This window comes from Oryx dammah, unplaced genomic scaffold (assembly GCF_014754425.2).
Source record: "Oryx dammah isolate SB20612 unplaced genomic scaffold, SCBI_Odam_1.1 HiC_scaffold_26, whole genome shotgun sequence".
NCBI classification, from domain to species: Eukaryota; Metazoa; Chordata; class Mammalia; order Artiodactyla; family Bovidae; genus Oryx; species Oryx dammah.
In genome coordinates this window covers 44,777,188-44,800,429 of record NW_024070210.1, presented here as the reverse complement: position 1 = coordinate 44,800,429, position 23,242 = coordinate 44,777,188, and the positions used below count along the sequence as shown (strand labels likewise).

General features: G+C 37.6%; 1 protein-coding gene across 4 annotated transcripts in view; it reads left to right on the top strand.

The window, feature by feature from the left end:
* MYO5A (myosin VA) overlaps window positions 1–23,242 on the top strand; it is a 198,681-nt gene that overhangs the window by 71,675 nt on the left and 103,764 nt on the right. For all 4 annotated transcript variants that reach the window (XM_040226540.1, XM_040226543.1, XM_040226542.1 and 1 more), the window contains exons 4-5: window positions 1,701–1,845; window positions 18,297–18,453. In XM_040226540.1, the coding sequence (XP_040082474.1) occupies window positions 1,701–1,845; window positions 18,297–18,453 (302 nt within the window). The remainder of the gene's footprint in view (window positions 1–1,700; window positions 1,846–18,296; window positions 18,454–23,242) is intronic.

The following is a 23,242-nucleotide window of genomic DNA, read 5'->3' as shown; positions in this document are numbered from 1 at the left end:
ATTATCTGCTGAGTCTCAGGTCTGGGATTTCCATCCCTTTCCTTCTAAGTCTCTGCTGCATGGACCCAACTTGGTGCTCAACATTTCTTCACTGGGCTCCAGTTTGGGGCAGGGACAGCTATCTTCTCTTCTTAAAAGAATTTATATTTTTTATATCCTTGATATTTCTTCTTTTTCTTTCCTACCTATTAAGTCTTTTGCTCAATTTTCATTTTTTCTTCAGTTTATATTTCTTGCTCATATGCTACCTTCTCAGTGAAGCCTTTCCTGTCTACCCTATATTTTCTTCTCCTAGGCAACAATATTCCTTCTCTGTTTATCCCCCATTTTCCTTACTATCTGTCCTGTAATATATATATATATTTTTTTTTCCTTATTTATTGTCTGAATTTCCCTCTAGATTACAAGGTCCAGGAGGACAAAGATTTTTCCTCTTTTAAAAAAAATTTTTTTTTTGAAATATAGTTGATGTGGTGGCTCAGACGGTAAAAAATCCACCTGCAATGCGGGAGACCTGAGTTTGATCCCTGGGTAGGGAAGATCCCCTGGAGAAGGGAACAGCTACACACTCCAGTATTCTTTCCTGGAGAATTCCATGGACAGAGGAGCCTGGTGGGCCCCAGTCCGTGGGATCACAAAGAGTTGGATATGACTGAGCGACTTTGACTTTCACTTTACAATGTTATATAACTTACAGGTGTACAGTATAGTGATACACAGTTTTTAAAGGTTATACTCAATTTAAATTAGTCTTTTTTTTTTTACTGCTATAAATATAGCACTTAGAAAAGACTCAAAACTTAATTGTAGTCAAATATTTGTTGAATGAATGACTAAAGTTAACATATATCTGCTATAAAATTTAAGGAAATACCAAGAAAAATATTAAAAAGGAAAAATAATTACATGTAATTCACCACTGAAAAATAACCAATATTAAGTTGTCTTATATCCTGTGTGTAAATGTAAAAGAGTATAAATAAATATAAAATTGGAATCTATAAAATTGGAATCAGTCTATAAAATTGGAATCAGTCTATATATAGTTGTGTGTCGTTTTTTCCTATGGCACTTAATATTTGTCACAAACATGATCTGGATCACATGGATATAATAATACATATTAAACCACTCTCCCTTTTTTAAAAAAATTATTGAAATATAATTGATTCACAATGTCATGTTTAGTTTCTGTTATATAGCACATGACTCAGTTATACATATGTGTATTCTTTTTCTTGTTCTTTTCCATTGTGGTTTATCACAGGATATAGAATATAGTTTCCTGTGCTATACATAAACCACTGTCCCTCTGTTATGTATTTTGTTTTTACTTTTCACTGTTATGAATAACATTATAATAAACATCTTTATTTTTTTTAATCCCTTTACATGAATATATGTTTATTTCATTTGGATACATTTCTAGAAGTAGAATTTTTGGTTTAAATATTATAAAAATATTTGAAGTTCTTCCAGTATTGCCACAATTTTTACTACTTTAAATAACCTAGTCTTGTTTGTAAATGGTGTTTTAGTTAGGACTTAATGGTTCACAGGCAAATGCTATGGTATATTTTGACTCTTAACAATTTGTTAGTTTGATATTAATTGAATTTTAACTGTTTCTCACTTTACCAAGTTTGATATGCCCATTAGAATATTATTGACTTCTTTTGTTTTTTTACCTTTCTTCCCAGGTATAGTCCTAGTAGCTATAAATCCTTATGAACAGCTGCCTATTTATGGAGAAGATATTATTAATGCATATAGTGGTCAAAACATGGGTGATATGGATCCACATATCTTTGCAGTAGCTGAAGAAGCTTACAAGCAAATGGCCAGGTTGGTGGAAGCTCTATTACTATTTCATTACTTTTATTGGATGTGATCATTTCTTCTTTACTGAGTCACAGATATTTTAAAATACAGTGAATAACAACTTGTAAATTATTAAATAAACAGCCTCAATTAATTTGTTTCAGGTGGCCTGAATTATTATCCAAATAAACTAACATTTGTAAAAGGATATAAGTTTTTAAAAATTACCTTTGTTATCTCACTATAATCATGTGACTATTCAAGGACAGATGTCATGTTTTATAGATGAATGGGTCAAAGTTTGGAAGTATTAAGTGACTTGCCCAATGTTATTCATCTAGTCAGTGGCAGACCAGAACTAAAAGGCCTAAATGCTGATAGAAATCTGTCTGTACCTGGGGTAATTAAAACAGGAAACTGTGAGTTTTAAGTTAGTGAATTTTAGGGCATCAGTGATCCTGAACAACGTCAGGAAAATGTCTTTGATGATAACTGTGGAACCCTAATAATATTTTTAGAGTGGAGAGTGAGAGAAAAATCTACTTTCAAGACTAGATTATGCTCTTGGTAATATAATTTAATGCAAAATTATGCATGCATTGAAGAATAGTCTATTTTTAACCTATTTCTCCAGTCTATAGGTAAGGATGTGGCATCTTATAAATATGATATTGGAAACCCTCAAGCAGTTTATGGAGAGAAAACTAATACTGAAGAGTTTTTTATTTTCTCCTTTCCAACAAGAGAGAATGTTTGTACATAATTGGACCAGTATGTGACAGAATTTTAGAATTATTTCAATGACAGAATCCATAGAAGTCATTATACCCTTTTGTTAGTAAAATAGTATTGATACTTCTAATGGCAGTTCAGTTCAGTTCAGTCACTCAGTCGTGTCCAACTCTTTGAGACCCCATGAATTGCTGCAGCTCTCCACGCCTCCCTGTCCATCACCAGCTCCCGGAGTTCACTCAAACTCAAGTCCATCGAGTCGGTGATGCCATCCGGCCATCTCATCCTCTGTCATCCCCTTCTCCTCCTGCCCCCAATCCCTCCCAGCATCAGAGTCTTTTCCAATGAGTCAACTCTTCACATGAGGTGGCCAAAGTACTGGAGTTTCAGCTTTAGCATCATTCCTTCCAAAGAACACCCAGGGCTGATCTCCTTCAGAATGGACTGGTTGGATCTCCTTGCAGTCCAAGGAACTCTCAAGAGTCTTCTCTGACACCACAGTTCAAAAGCATCAGTTCTTCGGCACTCAGCTTTCTTCACAGTCCAACTCTTGCATCCATACATGACTACTGGAAAAACCATAGCCTTGACTAAACGGACCTTTGTTGGCAAAGTTGCTTTTGAATATGCTCTCTAGGTTGGTCATAACTTTCCTTCCAAGGAGTAAGCGTCTTTTTATTTCATGGCTGCAGTCACCATCTGCAGTGATTTTGGAGCGCCCCCAAATAAAGTCTGACACTGTTTCCACTGTTTCCCCATCTGTTTGCCATGAAGTGAAGGGACCAGATGCCATGATCTTCGTTTTCTCAATGTTGAGCTTAAAGCCAACTTTTTCACTCTCCTCTTTCACTTTCATCAAGAGGCTTTTTAGTTCCTCTTCACTTTCTGCCATAAGGGTGGTGTCATCTGCATATCTGAGGTTATTGATATTTCTCCCAGCAATCTTGATTCCAGCTTGTGCTTCTTCCAGCCCAGCGTTTCTCATGATGTACTCTGCATATAAGTTAAATAGGCAGTGTGACAATATACATCTAATGACAGGTAACAGCTATTAAGTACTCTTTCTCTGCAAGGCACTGTTTAATTGCCTACCATTTACTAAGTAGTTTTATCCTTATAGGACTCATCTAAGGTTGGTATTATCATTTTATAGATGAGAAAGCTAATGATAGAAATGAACTTTTACAAATCAGAAACAGAGTCGCAAACATAGAGAACAGATTTGTTTCCAGGGGTGAGGCAGAGTAGAAGAGGGATGGACTGGGAGTTAGGATTAGCAGATGCAAACTATTATATACAGAATGAATAAACAATAAGGTCCTATGTATAGCATAAGAAACTACATTCAGTATTCTGTGATAAACCATAATGAAAAAGAACATTAAAAAATAAATTTTATTCGTAAAATGATTTCAAAATCAATTAGTCTGACACTATGAAATATTGACATATTAAATATAAAATGACAAAACATGGTTTTGTTCTACATGTCATATTATTTCAGATTCTGCTTTAGAATAGTAACCAAAAGTTTACTTTTAAGTTTAAAAGTGAGAAAATTCCATTAATTGATATAATGTTTTCCCCCTGAAATATTGGACTGGCCAGAGTTCATTTGGGTTTTTCCACTACATCTTATGGAAAAACAAACTTGAATGAACTTTTTGGCCAGCCCAGTAGAAAAGCCTGCCAGTATTTTATTTGTTTGGTATTGAGCTCTGCAAAACTATGTTAGCACCTTACAAGTTGAACCTGAGAGCTACTGGGCAGAGAGGGGATTGCATGGTATTCCCTACCAAAAAATAAATCCCTGAAAAATTTTTTACTGTTCATAGAGAATTATATGACTTTTTTGAAAATACTATTTTTAAACCTTGTTACTGGTAATCTGCAGTTTTAGGTTTATATGAATATTTCTAGCTTTTTACCCTTTGATTTGCTTTGGTTTCTTAATATTACCTCCTTAATATTTTCCCTGTGACTCCAACATGACTTCTTAATGGCAAGTTTGTTTTCCCTTTGTTCAGTTTTGTTTTTAGATAGTTTTAAAATATGTATCAGTCAACGATGGTATTATGTTTGCCGCTTATATGAATTAATCTACACCCATAAAATGTGCCACAAGCCCATGCATTGGGAGCGTGGAGTCTTAACCACTGGACCACTGGACCCTAAGGTGATTATTTTAAACTTTGAAATTAGTAAGTACCTTGTGGGAAAATACTTTGAGACTATGCAAATATCCTATTTCTCATAATATACTTTCACCACTAATTTTAACATCCATCAGCGGTTCTTACCTGCAGTAGTTATTACTGAGTGATTGTTTGCTATTTCCATCATTCCTTCTGCAGGTATGAATAGGAAGTCTCATCTAAGGAAAAGCTATTTCTTTCCTCCCCAACTTACTTATTATTTATTTTGTATTTGTATCAGTATGAACTCATGAACATGTATTTCATACTATGGATTATTCTGCATTCACGTGTGTGTACTTAGTTGCTCAGTCATGTCCAACTCTTTGCAACCCCATGGACTACAGCCCGCCAGGCTCCTCTGTCCATGGGTATTCTCCAGGCAAGAATACTGGAGTGGGTTGCCATGTCCTCCTCCAGGGGATCTTCCCAACCCAGGGATCGAAGCCAGGTGTCCTGCATTGTAGACGGATTCTTCACCTACTCTACATTGCTATCATTATTTATTTTGTTCAAACTGTCTCAGATTTGGCCATTGAGAGCTCTTTCCAGTGTCCTTTCACATTCTCCATCATCTTTTGAGCATTTCCTTACTTTCTAGCAGCACCTGACTCATTTTCTAATTTTCTTGCCCCAACCCCCAATGAATTCAGCCATTTCTTCAAGGACCTTGTACTAAAGAAATGGTACTTAGGAACTAAGATCTGGGTGCTAGATGCATTCACTACTTGGGTATCCTTGCCTATAAACCTTCTCAGTGCTCACAGCTAAGAAATATGTTGCCCCCCACACCTTCACCAACAGAAGGTGTTGTCATAATTTAAAATTTCCACCAAACTGACAGGTGAGAAATGGTATCCTAGTGTTGTTTTAATTTACTTTTCTCTAAGTAGCACCTTTCTCTAATGGCAACCCACTCCAGTACTCTTGCCTGGAAAATCCCATGGGTGGAGGAGCCTGATAGGCGACAGTCCATGGGGTCTCAAAGAGTCGGACATGACTGAGCAACTTCACCTTCACTTTTCACTTTCACGCACTGGAGAAGGAAATGGTAACCCACTCCAGTATTCTTGCCTGGAGAATCCCAGGGACGGGGAAGTTTGGTGGGAGGCCGTTTATGGGGTTGCACAGAGTCGGACACGACTGAAGTGACTTAGCAGCAGCAGCAGCAGCAGCAAGTAGCACAGACTTTGCACATCTTTACACACACACACACATGCCTATATCTATATAATGTATATATATTTAAAACATAAAACCATTAAAATTACTGATTCCTCTAATTTAAGTTCAACATCACAGTTTTTATTTAATTTACATTTCATCTTTATTTTTTAAATTTTTATTGATGTTTATTCTTGCTTTGACTGGTGTTGGGGTACCATATGGTGATCTTCTGTTTTGTTTTTATTTATTTATTTATTTTTTGGTTAAATTGGGTCTTCGTTGCTGTATGCGGGCTTTGTCTGGTTGCAGTGAGTGGGCTTCTCGTTGTGGTGGCTTCTCTTATGGTGAAGCATGGGCTCTAGGTACACAGGCTTCAATTGCTGAGGCTCGTGGGCTCTCGTTGTGGCGTGTTGACTCAGTTGCCCTATGGCATGTGGAATCTTCCTGGATCAGAGATTGAACTCAGGTCACCTGCATTGGCAGCTGATTCTTAACCACTGGACTACCAGGGAAGTCCCAAAATCATAGTTTTTATTCTTGATTTATTTTTTCTTCTTTTAACTTCTTTCTTTGATCTTGAGAAACCTGACTGTCCTTATCCATAGTATATTTACTTGTTTGCTCATTCCTAGAATATTCTTAGTTGTAGAAATGCTAACCCATAGCCCTGCGAAAAGCAAATTTACCACTCAAGTGCAGTATTGTGTCCAGGTCATTTTGTCTTTAGTCTTACATGATATGAAGAACCAATTTCCAAAGTTACCTAGGTTGATTCATTTTTTCCCCACTTATTTTATTAATTTGTTGAACCACTCTCCCATATATGATCACTTAGATTATTTGCAACATTTTGCAATTACAAACAGTGCTACAATAAATAAGTTTGTATATTTATTATTTATTATATACATTTTTATATTTGTATTTCTTTATTTGTTTCTCTTCCAAGTTGCTTTTAATGAAGTCTTGGGAACAAAATATACAGTCTGACTCAGATACACCATGGAGCAAGGCCTAGATAAAGAGATAATTTTGCCCACATCTTGGAGATAAGGGTGATATATATGTCTTTATGAAAACTATTTTTTTTTTAAGTGTAAACTCTGTACAACATTCTCCAGGAGCTAGAGCCCAAGAGAACCCACTGGCAGTCTATTATCGGTAGGACCTCAGAGGCATCTCAGGGATTGAAGGAGAGGTAGGCAGTTTTTCCACAGCTGGAGGAGGCTGCAGCTGTCCTCATCTCTGCCAGGAATACCAGGCAGTGGCAAGCAGCATTGGAAGAACGGAGTGGGGCAGTGGTATTGGGCAGCCCTCAATATCTTGATCATAAATATTTGGAACAATCCATTTGGTGATATTTATTGCCAATGGGGCCAGAGCTGGAGGGAGATTTCTCATCCAAAAGGGGCAGAGAGTGCACCTCAGGAGAGGTGATGGGAGCAAAGAGATAGAGCAAGGGACTCTCACATTCTTGGCTACCTCAACTGGACAACTGCCACAGGGCCATGAGCAGCTTAAACCACCCAACTGCTTTTGGGAGGAGGGTGCAGAATCTAATCACTGACAGGCTTTGGTAGTTTAGGTTCATACCTGTTTCAGAGCTTTTCTCTACCAACTTGTTATTACAGGAATTCCTCAGCTGGGGTAGAAGGTCTGGTTGAATGTGTCTTCATGTCCAACATTGGTGCTTTTGCTCCAAGCCAGGACCAGTTGCTCTTAGAATCTATGGCTCCCATGTCTAGCACAGTGCTGTTTGAACTGAACACCATGGCCTTGGTGACTTGTGACACAATGGTTTGAAAATCAAGATCGCTGTGTAAGCAGATGGAGGCATTGCTGGGTTTGGGGCCTATCAGCTAGTACATAGCAGAAGTGGGGTTTGACTTCACATTGTACACGGTCTTACCCGCAAATCCTAATTGCTTGCATTGGGTTACACAGTGTTCAGTGCTAATGCAGTAACCTTGACCAGCCTTTAAGAAGACAAGTTAGAGGTGGAGCACATTTTTGTATTTTTAAAAGTGGCATTGGTAGGTCAAAAGGTAGGTATAAATATATTGCCAGATTCCCTCTAAAAGAGTTGTTCTGGTTTGCATTTTTGCCTAAATTGTTCAAGAGTGTCTATTTCCCCATAGCTTTATCAACAAAATATGTAATCTTTGTGTGTGTGTGTGTGTGTATGTGTGCGCGTGTGCGTGCTTAGTCACATATGACTCTTTGCGATCCCATGGACCATAGCCCGCCAGGTTCCTCTATCCCGGAACTGTCCAGGCAAGAATACTGGAGTGCGTTGCCATTTACTACTCTGGGGGATCTTCCCCACTCGGGGATCAAACCTGCATCTCTTGTGTCTGCTGAGTTGGCAGGGGATTCTTTACCACTGTGTCATGTTCTTGCCAGTTTAGTGGTATGTTAATGTTGTTTTCATCTGCATTTCTTTAAATATGAGTAAGTTTGAATATCTTTTCATATGTTTAAGAGCACTTTCATTTTTTTTTTTTTTTTTTTTGTTTATGGGCTGAATTGTTGATTCAACTTTTTCCATTTTTCTGTTGCTTTTGGTTTTTTGATCCTCAATTTTAATAGTTATATATATATATATATATTAGCCCTTTATCTGTGTTATATTGCAAATACTTCCTCTCAATTTTATTTTGCTTGTAATGTCCTTTTCCAAGCAAATTTATTCATCTTTTTTATTTCTTTGAATTTTAAGTCACTGTTAGAAAACCTTTCTCTACACCAAAGTAAAAAAGATTTAATTCTCTTTTCTTCTAGTGTTTGTATTGTTTTTATAGCTTACCTTTAGATCACTGATCCCATTGGAGTTTATACATTTATATGATGAGAGATATATGGATCTAAATTTGTCTTTTTTCCAAATGGCTACACAGTTATCTCAGTGTCACTTATTAAGAAGCCCATCTTTGGCCCAGTTATTTGAGATGCCACCTAAAATTTATCATGCCCTCAATTTTCTTATGTTCTTGGTTTAATTTCTTGGCTATATTCTTTCCTCTTTCTTTATTCATGTCCCAGTACCACACTTTGATTATAGTGATTTTATAGTATGTTTTATGTTTGTGTGTCTGATACCATTAACCACCCCTCCCCTGACACAGTGTCTTTTTCGTTATTTTCCTGGTTATCCTTAGGCATTTGCTTTTATATGTAGATTTTGATATTAACTTATCCAACTCCATAAAAAATAAAGCTAACTTTTGAGTAATAAATAACATGAAGGAAAGGAGGAAGCAAGCCATTCAGATATTGGAGAAAGAATATTCCAAGCAGAGAGATTAGCAATTGCAAGGACCATACAAAGCCTTGAGGACTTTTGTAGCATATTTGACTTTTTCTCTGAGTGTGGGTTTTGAGCAGGGGAATGACATGATCTGGCAGCTGTGTTAAAAATTCATGATAGATTCCGACCAAAAATGTATATCCTGAATCTAATCATAAGAAAAACTAAATGAGGTGTATACTGAAAAATAGCTCTATATACTCTTCAAAATTATCAAGATCAAGATAGTCAAAGAAAGGCTGAGGAACCATTCCTGATTAAAGGAGAGGGTGGAAACATGCCAGTAAAATGCAGTGAATATTTAGAATTGAATCCTTGATGATGAGGGAGACAGGGTAACTTTGTAAGGGGCAACACTGGATGATTGTAAAATAGGAATATAGACTGTAGATTAAATAATAGTTTTTTGTCAATTTTACATTTCCTGATTTTGATCACAGTACATACATAAGAGCAATGTCATTGTTCTTAGGAAGTGTACTCTAAAATATGTAGGAGTCATCAAGTCTATAATCTACTCGCAGATGTTTCAGAAAATATCAAAATAAGAGAAACAGAGACATTTATGAAACAAATGAGCAAAATCTAAACAATTGGTGAATCTGAGTAAAGCATGTACAGGAATTCAGTTTACTCTTTTTGCCATTTTCTGTAAGTTTGAAATCATCTCAAAGGTAAAAATACAAACAAAACAAAAGGACTGAATGTAATGAAATAAGGGTCAATTCCAGGTAACTAGTTAGGAGGATTTTGTATTGATCCAAGCAAGAGCTAATGATAACCTAATAGAGAAGAATACAGTCAGAGATGGTGAGAAGTGGATAGGCTCTGGATAAATTTTTAAGGTAGAACATAAGATGGCTTGCTTATATGGGGGTATGAGAGAAAAAGAGAAGTCAGGGATAGGGGCAAAGTGTTTGGTCGGAGCACCTAAAAGGTTGGAGTTGCTGTTTACTGAGATGGAGGAAATTCAGACAGAGCAGGTTGTGCATATAGGGGTGGAAGAGTTGGAAGAAGAAGGGGGTGGAGTTCCATTTTAGATATTTAAGACTGAAATGGCATTTTTGACATCTGTCCTCAAAGCAGAGTTGACACAAGTGATTCTTGCCCCGTAGATACATGTCCAGTGATAGCAACATAACTAGGATCTGTGGCTCATTACTTCCTTCTCAGCATGACGCTTACAGAGAATAGTGTCCTCATAGAAGATTTTCATAGACTAGCCTCTTAATTTTAACTGTCCTGTCAGCTTACAGAAGAGAAGAACTCAGTGGGGTGCTATGTCTCATATTTTTGTTTCACATTCTTATCAGTCTTTTCTGATCCTGAAACTGATTGCTCTCTGATAATTAAAGCACAGTATTATTTTCCTTAAAACATCAGGGCTTTTTTTTTTTAATCTCTTTTTTCTCTTTAAAACCAAGTAATATTGATTGCTTGATTTGGTATTGTTTTCCTCCACTGTGAATGGTAGAGCAAATAAATTTTATTGTTTCATTTATGGGCTTTCTTAAAATAAATTTGAGAGTTACATGCATAAAGTGTAAGGGAAACAATATCCATACTAGCCAAAGCTACATAAACAAATAACTATATAAGCTTAAGTCTTCTGGTCTCCCTGGACCTCGGCTTTATTATCTGAAATAGAAAACTTGCACTAGATGACGTAGCTTTACACTGAAGGCATTCTTTGGTGTGCATTTGTTTTCATTTGGTTCATGGAGATTAATGCAGAAATCTTTTACTCTTTCCAGTGAAGGGCAAACCATGGTGAGGAGCCTGCAGAGACACAGAAGGAGCATAGTATAGACTTTTCATCTGGAAACTAAGAGATGTGGAGTGTACAACTTACCGCTGCTTTAACCTTGGATAAGCAGACCTCTCTGCATCTGACCTCTCTGCATCATTGTTTCCCCCAACCAAGAAAAGAGAATATTTATCATGCTTACATCAGAGATGAAAATTACCTTAGATGATAAACATAAAAAGCATTTTGAAAGATACTATTTAAATCTAAGCTGTTACCATCATCACAGTCTTCATCATCCTGGAGTCTCACAACTCTATTGCTAGGCCTTTGCTTAGGGTGGGCCCTTTCTGCATTTGTTTAGGCAGTCTCTGAAGCTTCACTCTGAGTTTCATTGGCCAAGTGGATGCTGGCTGTTATAGATCATAAAATCTCTCCTGTTACTGCCTGTGACTCACCAGCCATGTGGTATCAATTATTTCTACTTATGCAGATATGAAGTAGCACATGCTATGTGATAAGGAATTTTATATATGATATATCTATATATATATATACATGTGTATGTATATATATATATATATATAGGGACTAACTTCTATTAGTAATTAGGAGCTACCATGTTTAGAAATATACTGTGTGCCAAGCATAAGGTCAGGCATGTTACCTCTAATTTCATTATACCCCTGGAAGCAAACATCATTAGCCCTGCTTTACAAATGAGGAAACTGAGGAAAGTAACTTTCAGACCATTGTGCTAATAGTATCTGGGAACTGAGGTTTGAATCCAGCTCTGAGTCTCCAAAGCCTATCTTCTTTGTTGTTTAATTTTCTTACTTCCAATTACATGACCCTATTTATATATATCCATTACTGGACAAAACAGGCTATTTCTTTTGTGGCATCTTTACATTAATTTCACAGCCTCTATAGAAATGGCAACCCACTCCAGTACTCTTGCCTGGAAAATTCCATGGACTGATGAGCCTGGTAGACTATAGTCCATGGGGTCACAAAGAGTTGGACACGACTGAGCGACTTCACTTCACATCCTGATGAAGGGCTTCCCTGCTGGCTCATTGGTCATCTGCCTGCCAGTGCAGGATACATAAGTTCAACCCCTGGGTTGGGAAGATCCCCTGGAGAAGGAAATGGCAACACACTCCAGTATTCTTGCCTGGGAAATTCCATGGACAGAGGAGCCTGGAGGGCTACAGTCCATAGGGTCACAAAAGAGTTGGACATGACTTGACGACTACACAGTAACAACACACTGATGAAACAGGGAAGTCAAATTGACATGAGAAGAACTGACAGTCATATGACAGACTTCTCAGCAGGAATTGGGTGTATCTCTAAGGAACACTTGTTCTCATTTCCTGAGTAATCTTTCTGCCTCTGTAGCCCAGCTTTCATTGGTGCACCAGCACAGTCTTATAGCAAATATTTCTACTTAAAAACTAATAGGATGTATTGTCTTATTTACTTATTATCTAGTAAGTTTTAGAGTTTAAATCTTTTCTTCTTGGGATTAATCAAAAGCAGAAATCTTGGAGAAACAGAGCAGAGCCTATCTTAATGCTTGGCAACAATAAAAATGTAGAAAAAACCTTGTACCTTCTAACAAGAGAAACAGAGACTACAGTCTCAAGTAAAAGCCATATCACAGTAAATATATAACTTTGGAAGAAAGCATTTTATTACACTAGCTTAATATTTTTCTTTTTTTTTTAATCAAGGGATTGAATAAGGGAGAAGCAATTAGATTGAGTGCCTGTAAAAAAATAAACCTCTAGATTTTGTTAGATTTTGTTTCATGAGAATATGTTCACTTATAAGGTAAAAGTTAGACCATGGCAACACCTGAGAGTTAATACTGAGGTGAGTGGGTATAGTAAATTGTATTCTGTGTGAGTCAGGCTGGCATTATTTAGTTTCCTCATTAATGACTTGGATATGAATGGAAGGTATGCTCATTAAGTTTGCAGAGAACAAGATGATGGTCTTGGAAATATGAATAGTATTCAGCATGAGCACAACAAACTAGAGAGATTATGTTTTTAAACAGTAAAGTTCAGAGGAAAATGTGTAAAATAATACACCTGATACAAAATGAAATCTTGATAGATGTAATCTAAGGAAAGGCTGGACAGACCAAACAGATACAGATTGAAGGAAAACAGACTAAAGTATAACATCTCTCTCTTTCATCAACCCAGAGTGGACATTCTATCCTTGAATAATTTAGTTCCTGGGGTTTCAGGTGCTTCTCCATAGTTTAATTCTATTGCCTTTTCCCGTACAACCTTGTTTCTCATTATTATTATATATGAGTCAATTCAGGCATCACCTTCTCTAGAAAGCATTTCCTGGCATCTCCTCCTCATGTCTCCCTCTCCTTCTCCATGCTTTCATAAGATCCTGGGTAGACCTCTTTTCTTGTAATTGTTGTTGTTGTTTAGTCGCTAAGTCATGTCTGACTCTTTGCGACCTCATGGATGTGTAACCCGCCAGACTGCTCTATCCATTGGATTTCCCAGGCAAGAATACTGGCATGGGTTGCCATTTCCTCTCCAGGGGATCCTCCCAATCCAGGAATCTAAACTGCATCTCCTGCACCAGCAGGCAGATTCTTTAGCACTGAGCCACCAGGTCCACTATATTTTGACTGTACTTTTCAGTCTGTCTCAATACGCCCTGACCATAGAGTCTTTTATCTTCATAAAGTGTTTGGCATATTGTGACTACTCATTTCATTGTTTAATGAATGAATGAAGCAGTATTTTGGGGTGGTAGCTTTTGATTCACATTCTAGACTCTGGAAGTACCATTGACTAAACAGATCACAAGAGTTCACTTTTACTTCAGGGCACCCAGTACCCAGGCCATTTAGGATCATTGCAGAGACACTTGAGAGGACTGGCTAAGCCAGAAATCATAAGTTCTCAGTTCCTGCAGCCTTAGGATGCTCCAGATTGATTTGTCCTTGATGAAGAATGGTAAATCTGTATTCCTTAATTTGGTTTTATCAGGTCCTTGAAATGATATCTACACCCCAGTAGTAAATGAAGGGTCTTATAAGGATGCGAGTGCCTTAAGGATCAGCTAATCAAAATTTGGAAGAACAATAAATTATTATTTACATATTTGCACACTTTCAACATTCTAAAACTTAGAGATCAAATAAGTAGAGTAGGATAGACTCTGATATTCACCTTAAAACCATAAAATTTTTTGTCCCTTATGTTTTTGGCTGTTTTCTCCCTATCTCTATTATACTTTTCCTATTTTTCCCTTTTCATGTCTTTATTATGTATTACCCTTCTTCCTTTTATGTCTCTAGTTGTCTTTCTTACTTCTACCTATCTCTGCTTTTGTCTCTTTTTGACATTTCATCCTGTGGTCACATATAGCTGAACAACATTTTAAAGATGACTGTATCACTGCAGATGGTGACTGCAGCCATGAAATTAAAAGACGCTTACTCCTTGGAAGAAAAGTTGTGACCAACCTAGATACCATATTGAAAAGCAGAGACATTACTTTGCCAACAAAGGTCCATCTAGTCAAAGCTATGGTTTTTCCAGTGGTCATGTATGGATGCGAGAGTTGGACTGTGAAGAAGGCTGAGTGCTAAAGAATTGATGCTTTTGAAGTGTGGTGTTGGAGAAGACTCTTGAGAGTCCCTTGGACTGCAAGGAGATCCAACCAGTCCATTCTGAAGGAGATCAGCCCTGGGATTTCTTTGGAAGGAATGATTCTAAAGCTGAAACTCCAGTACTTTGGCCACCTCATGAGAAGAGTTGTTGACTCATTGGAAAAGACTCTGATGCTGGGAGGGATTAGGGGCAGGAGGAGAAGGGGACAGCAGAGGATGAGATGGCTGGATGGCATCACCAACTCAATGGACATGAGTTTGAGTAAACTCCAGGAGTTGGTGATGGACAGGGAGGCCTGGCGTGCTGCGATTCATGGGGTTGCAGAGTCAGAAATGACTGAGCAACTGAACTGAACTGAACTGTACATATTTTATACACATTTCTATTTCCTGTTCTTCATTTAAAAGCAGGTAGAAAGAGCTTACATTTTTTTCTCTTTGTAGCCCTGTGTTGATTTTGACCATCTCAGATTCAAGGGTCCTACAGAGAAGAAATGTTTGGCCATGTCAAACATAGCCCTTTAAGACCATCTGAGCATCTGTCGGCCTGTCCTATTCCAATTGTACTTGGTCCCAAGAGTTTACTTGGCTTAGAGTACAGGTTGTGGCATATCCAACATCTTAAAAATCAACTCTGGAGTTAAACTTTTAGTTTATAAGTATTAATAGTTTAGAATTAAGAAGGACTTTGGGTGCTATTTAATCATTAAAATGAGGGAAACTGTGACCCAGAGAGGGTATGCAGTTGCTCAAAGTCATGAAATTGGTAAATGACAGGTCAAAGATCAGAGCCTGATTCAGAGAAATTTCTATAATGGAAGAGTGGTGCTTACTTATATATTGGAGTGCTCTTCTAGGCTTGGGGAAGAAGAGAAGCCTTTGCCCAGAAGCAGGGGGATATAATAAATATTGGAGTCCCTTAAAAACTGCTGGTCATGTGGATCCTGGATCCCAAATCTCCTGGAAAAGAAAATGTATCTGGTGTGTGCTTGATATCACTGTGTGTATGTGTGTATTTGTACAAATATGTGTGATCCATCTGATCAATCCTCAACCGTATCTCCTTTCAGAGTTCTCTTTTTCCCCATGGTATAGGAAAGGGCTTCTACATAATGAAGTTTAAATTTTTTGGTATAACATTTTATCACACATGCGGGCATGCTCAGTTGCTCAGTCATGTCTGACTCTTTGCAATGCCATGAACTGTAGCCCACCAGGCTCCTTTGTCCATGGGATTTTCCAGGCAAGAATACTGCAGTGGGGGTGCCATTTCTTTCTCCAGGGGATCTTCCCAACTCAAGGATCAAACCTGCATCTTATGCATTGGCAGGTGGATTCTTTACCACTGAGCCACTTGGGAAGCCCCAACTTTTTATCATAAAGACTTGAAATAGTATTTTAAAGGCAGTACAGTTTAGGATAAGAGTTCCCACTAATATTTCCTTTTCATCAGACTAGTGGAAGCCTCTTCACCTTGTTTATTGTTGGAAAGCATGCTGGGAAAATTTGGTCAAGGTAGCTGTCACACAGGGGATAGTGACAGAACTGATCATGCAGGAATTAAGAAGAGATAATTTGTCTAAATATATTATAGAAAGGAATCCAAAGACTGCCGATACTGTCCTTTGATTAATGTATCTGAGAACATTAAAATGTTCTAAATGACTGAAAAAGAGAAAGGTGGTACTGGTCCTACAACGAGAACTGGTTAAGAGTGATTTATCTTGAAATCATTTGTATAGAGGCAGTGAGAGTATCTGAGTCTAGAAATTCAAATAAAAGGGAATGAATTGATGACTGTAAGATTCAAGGATTTTTTTTAGAAATGAGAATTATATGCAAGCTTTTACTGTTAAGTATTAAATATTCCTTAGTGACACCCTCGGTCCTAATTTTCCCCATAGTATGGGAGTCAAAGTGTCAAAACAGGCTGTTTACCTGCCCTGGTAGTGTGATGTGAACTACTTAATCAGGCCTGAGTTGGATATTCCCATTGTACTTTTCAAATTTTCTAAAATAATGTGGTAACTCCCATTTCTCAATGAAAAAACAGCCTTTATCATAGAAAAATCTTCGTACTTTGGAAACTTATTATGAGTACTTTTGATTCTACCACTTTGGTGTCTCTTAAACCCACCTGCCTGTCTCAGTCAAGACCACCACAGTCTTTGTTCAGACTTTCATACCTTTTCATCTGGACCCCCTGCCACTCATATCCACATTGCTGCCAGGGTGATTTTGCTGATTGGATTGTTTATTTTCTGTTTAAAACCCTGAAGTAGCACTCTGTGACCTGTAGGTAAACTTCAAATTCCTTAACATCTCATGTAAGATCTTTGTGATCCACTTCTTACTAACCTCTGTGGCCTTATCTGTCATTACTTCATGTTCTAGCCAAATGTTCTCCTTTCCCTGGAATGTTTCTTTCCTAACTTCTTCCCTTGTTTTCTCTTACTCATCTTTCTAGACTTTGCTGGATCATCTCTAGGGAGCCTTCCTTGATCACCTCTTCTTCTCAGTACCTCATTACACTTATTATAGTCTTTAATTATTAGTTTGTCTTTCCTCTCAGACCATCAGCCACTGGAGGATACAGATCATAGCTTTTTAAACTTGTATCCCTTGTATCTAGCACTGTGTTTTGTGTATAGTAGGTGTTTGCTAAATGCTTGTTGGATAAGTAAATCTCTTTTAAAAGATGAAAAGGTCATCTTCTGTAGTGAAATAACTTCCCAATCTTGTGGTGTGTAGGATAGTTCCACTAAAAACCCCTGAAGTCATCTTGTCTCTCTGTAAATTAAGGGCACAAAGGATACCACCTTTATGAACTTGTTCAGTTAATTTGATGGGTTGTAGCTGATTGCTAGTTTCATCTCAGGAAGTTTTAGTTCCTGCTTCTGTCCCAGTCAAAGTCATAGCCGAGGCAGATTTATTCCTAGACTCACTTTCACTCAGTGCACATTTACAGCATTTGTGATGTGTAGACTCTGGACTAGGTGCTGGATATTAACAGTATGGTAACATAGGTCCTTATCCTCAAAGAAATGTTAGTCTTATGAGCAAGTTCATCACCTAGAGTTTTGAGTCACTGTATGAGTGAATTAAAGATGTATGTAATAATAGATAGTCTTTGAGTTCTAACATATTTGAATAAATCAGCCAGCAAATGAACTGTTTATTCTCTGGTAATGAGGGTACTTTAGTAAGAACTGGAATTTGTGAGAGATACTACTTTATGGACTGTTAGCCAGTAGACAATTTGTCTTTTTAATTAAGTAGTATTTTCTTCTAGGTTCACTTGCTGTAACTCCTGTCTCTTCTGAAGGTGGTTGACAACAGTGCTGTAATATACAAAAATCATTTTGTTTATTAATAAAGTAATATATTTGAGATATGTACCCACAAAAAATTCAGACTGTTACAGATTCATTCTTAGATGCAATGCTCTCAAATTTAATGCTTGATATCTTCTTCTCCTTCTCTATTCATTGTTACTTGGTAAGTTATTATTTTTATTAGGAAATGTTGTTCCTTGGGTTCCTCCTCACAATTTTGCATATGTAAACCAGCAAGAACACACCTTGGCTCATTGATGAGAACACAGAGAAACTGATGTTAATCACATTTAGAAGTGGGCAGTAATGTCAGTTACTCTTCTTTGTTTTACAGAGATGAACGAAATCAGTCCATCATTGTAAGTGGAGAGTCTGGGGCAGGAAAAACAGTCTCAGCTAAGTATGCCATGAGATACTTTGCAACAGTCAGTGGTTCTGCCAGTGAAGCCAATGTTGAGGAAAAGGTATTGGCTTCCAACCCCATCATGGAGGTAAGACAGTAGCAGCCACGGCCTTCCAACTGTATCCTCTCCATAATAACCACACTGAAGAATTTGATTGAAACAGCCCATGTCAGAAAGTTTGGGACCTCCCAACCACTAAGAGTAGGAAAATACTGTTCCAGATATTAGTAAGAGATCTAGGAAAAGTAAAAATTCAGTAAAGTAGACATTTTAAGTAAAGTCCAGCTATAAAGGATTCCACTATATTCCATATCCTGTGTTTTTAACCTGCCACTACATTGTTGCCTCCAAGTAGCTGGCAATAGCACTTCTTTTCCTCAATTAATGGAGTTGTATCTATTGCTGCTTGTACTGGAAGTATAAGCTACTCCTTTCCCCCCAATCCTGAGCTTATTTAAGCTCCTTCTAAAACGTAGGATTCACTATGCTCAAGCATGAATGAGTTTTATTCTTCCTTTACCCACATTTCATTTTCTGTATGTAGTCTAATGTGTTTAGCTGTAAGTTTTTATATTTTTCCAGGTAGAATTATAAACATAAATCATGATCTTGGAAACATTTTTCTGCATGTTTCTTTCAAGCATATCACACAGTTTTAGATTAGAAAAAGAAATTTACTAATATAAATTATTGAAAAAAGGAAGATCTGTGAAAAGATGTCCTTTTCCCCCCCTTTTGTTTATTTAACTTAAAATTTTTTTTATAATGTTGTGTTGGTTTCTTCCATTCGGCAACACAAATCAGCCATAATTATATAGACATCCTCTCCCTCCCTAGCCTCCATCCCATCCCCGCCTCCATCCCATCCTTCCAGGTCATCACAGAGCTCCAGACTGGGTTTCCTGTGCTACACAGCAACTTCTCACCAGCTATCCATCTTACACCCAATTGTGTATATATGTTGATGCTACTTTCTCCATTTGTCTCACTCTCTCTCGCCCCCAAGACCATTCTCTAATGGAGTCCGTCTGTATCTCCATTCCTTCCTGCCAATAAGTTCATCAATACCATTTTTTCAGATTCCCTGTGTATGTGTTAATATATTTGTTTTTCTCTTTCTGATTTACTTCACTCTGTATAACAGGCTCTAGGTTCACCCAACTCACTAGAACTGACTCAAACTCATTGAAAAGATATCCTTTCAAAAGTAGACCATATAGACAAAGTAGACATGCTCTGACCAAAGAAAACAGACCTTTTCATGTGAAAATTTGAGTATTTTAGGATTTGTAACTGGAGGATTATTTGTGTATTGATTTGATTTTAGGAAAGATACATTAAATGGAGAAAATAAGTCTCAGTAAATGGAGAGAAATGACTTTGGACATGCAGAAACAAACCTTTTCTTTTTCTTTTTTTTTACTGATAATCCTAGTCAGCATTCTCAGCATTATTTATTCCTGTTTCTTTCCTTTTGTCAAGTCTTATTTGTCACCCAAACACAGATGGCGTTTAGAACTGGCCTGGTGCACCAGTGATACAAGTGGTTTTTGCACTAATCAGTCCAGAGGTAATTGTGCCTGGTGTGCAGTGCTGTGTGTGACACTTTATTATAGTATGCTGTGACTCCTTGCCCACAGGGCTACCTTCTAGAGCAGCAGGACTTCTGTTCTTGGGGTTGACAAAATAAGAGATGCTGGGGACGTTAAGAGCCTCCTGGACTGGAGGAGCTATGGAAAGAGAACTGTTTTCTGAAATAGCATGTACAAGAGAAAACAGATGCTTATGTCAAAAGAAAGCAGTAAAGATCTTAAGAAAATATTAAGATTTTGAAAGAATTTAAACTATATAGATATAATGGTGGATCCTACTCATGTTACTATTGTGATAATATAGTCTGTATAGCCCATTTCTTGTTTTGGTTTAGATAACAGCAGGGATTTACTTTCTGTTGTTCTTTTTACTGTTTTTGATTGTAACAACAAATTCTTGGTGTTCAACAGTAGTTTAGTCCATTCTTAGTCCCTAACATTAGAAGATACCAAAGTCCTGATTATGATGGCATTAGGAAACCCCATCTCTTCTAGATTCAGACCATATAATAACGTATAAGTCTGGAATATGTCTAGTTGAATGAAATATTTTATGAAAATAACTACATTTTTTCCTACAACACAGATTTGTGTTATGTAGGAGTGATATTTAAAAATTTGAAATGGCTACAGATACTACTTTTTAAATACAATTATAAGGAATTTACCTCATTCGCTAGGAAGAACAAAAAAAGATAAAGACAGCAGTTATACATTTAAAAAAATTAATTTATTAAAATGTTTAATGACAGCAGTTATGCTTAGCTGCTTCATTCTATAATATTGTTTAATTTCTCTGCAGGAATTTGGATTAATAAAATTTATTAAAGAGATCACTACTTTTCAACAACTACAAATAAGGGCATCCCAGTTTGAAAGGTTAAAATGGAATATAGGGCTGAAAAATGGTGACAAAGAGTTTACAGTTACAGGAAGAAAACATAGGTAAAATATTGAATATGTGGCCTAGAAAATTTGTAGCTTTTAAGCCTGCCTCGGGATTATGTCTCTGTATCAGAGCCCTTTACAGTGATGTCAAGAAAGGCATGTCTATGTCTCCAGTGATTACAGTCATCCCACACCTTGAACATTGTAGCCCAGTGACTTATGAGATTTGCACATTATCCTTTGGAAAGCCAGCAGCTCCTCATCCTCAGCATAGACTCCTTTTGCAAAATACAAATGATGTACAGAGAAATAAATGATTCTTTTTTGCTCAATTTTATGATATTTGCTTTTTTGCCCTTCTTATTTCCTAGAAATTTTTATCCTAAGATAGGGACCAGGAAAGTGATGGGGGCACACTGGGTCTTAATAGTTCTTTTTACTCTTTAATAAATTGTAGTTGAAGATTTCCATCTCCATTTAGTAAAGAAGAATAATGCACTCAACATGTCATTGAAATCAGTAGTGAAATCAAGACCACAAAACTTCTTTCCTTTAACAATTTCTTGCTGATTGAAATGAAAACAGCATTAGGGAGGCTGTTATAAATACAGTACTTGTAAGGCTGATGAAACACTTAGGGGGAAAGGACAAAAGGCACTATTTATATCCAGAACCTTGTTTCCGTATTGGGTTAAAGGCTTAGAATCATATAGTTTTATTTTTGAAAGGGATGCTACTGCTCATCTATTCTAGAAGCTGAAGCTGAATGGTTCTATGAAGACCTGCAAGACCTTCTAGAACTAACACCCAAAAAAGATGTCCTTCTCATCATAGGAGACTGGAATGGAAAAGTAGGAAGTCAAGAGAGTACTCTGTTACCTGTACTCCAGTTACTTGGAGTAACAGGCAAGTTTGGCCTTGGAGTACAAAATGAAGCAGGGTAAAGGCTAACAGAGTTTTGCCAAGAGAATGCACTGATCTTAGCAAACACCCACTTCCAACAACGCAAAAGATGAGTCTACCCATAGACATTACCAGATGTTCAATATTGCAATCAAATTGATTATATTTTTTGCAGCTGAAGATGCAGAAGCTCTATACAGTCAGCAAAAACAAGACCTGGAGTTAACTGTGGCTCAGGTCATGAACCCCTTATTGCCAAATTCAGACTTAAATTGAAGAAAGTAGGGAAAACCACTAGGCCATTCAGGTATGACCTAAATCAAATCCCTTATAGTTATACAGTAGAAGTGACAAATAGATTCTAGGGATTAGATCTGATAGACAGAGTACTTGAATAACTATGGACGGAGGTTCATAACACTGTACAGGAGGTGGTGATCAAAACCATCCCCAAGAGAAAGAAATGCAAAAAGGCAAAATGGTTGTCTGAGAAGGCCTCACAAATAGCTGAGAAAAGAGAAGCGAAAGGCAAAGCAGCTCCTTGGGTTTTGAAATCACTGCAGATGGTGTCTGCAGCCATGAAATTAAAAGACACTTGCTTCTTGGAAGAAAAGCTATGACAAACCTAGACAGCATATTAAAAAGCAGATATGTTACTTTGCTGACAAATGTCTGTATAGTCAGAGCTATGGTTTTTCCAGTAGCCATGTAGAGATGTGAGAGTTGGACCATAAAGAAGGCTAAGCATCGAAGAATTGATGATTTTGAACCGTGGTCTTGGAGAAGACTCTTGAGAGTCCCTTGGACTGCAAGGAGACCAAACCAGTCAATCTTAAAGGAAATCAATCCTGAATATTCATTAGAAGGACTGATGCTGAAGCTAAATATCCAGTATTTTGGCCATCTGATGCAAAGAGCCGACTGATTAGAAAAGACCCTGATGCCGGGGAAAGATTGAAGGCAGGAGCAGAAGGGGATGACGGAGGATGAGATGGTTGGATGACATCACCAACTCAATGGACATGAGTTTGAGCAGGCTCTGGGGGATGGTGAAGGGCAGGGAAGTCTTCCGTGTTGCAGTCCATGGGGTCGCAAAGAGTCTTACACAACTGAGCCACTGAACGACTACTGCTTGTCTAGTCTAGTCAATTAACACATGAGGACACTAATGCTCTTCAGAGGATTAAATGATGCAAGTTGGTGGTAGGGCCTGCTCTGATACCCAGATCTTTAGACTTGTATTTCATTTACTCCTCTACCATTCTTTGCTACATGTTCATATACCTTATATTCAAAGACAAAAGGATCTGTTTCAACCCTGGCAACTCACTGCTCCTTCTCACAGAGTGTAGTGATCTTGGCAGGTCCACTCCACACTCTGAGGAGATCCAAGGGAGGTGACATGTGGAGGTCAGGATAGGAGTCGGGAGGGAGGAGAAGCTGTGGACCACCCTCTCCCAGCTTGCGCAGTTGCTGGGGAAGGTGCTGAGGTC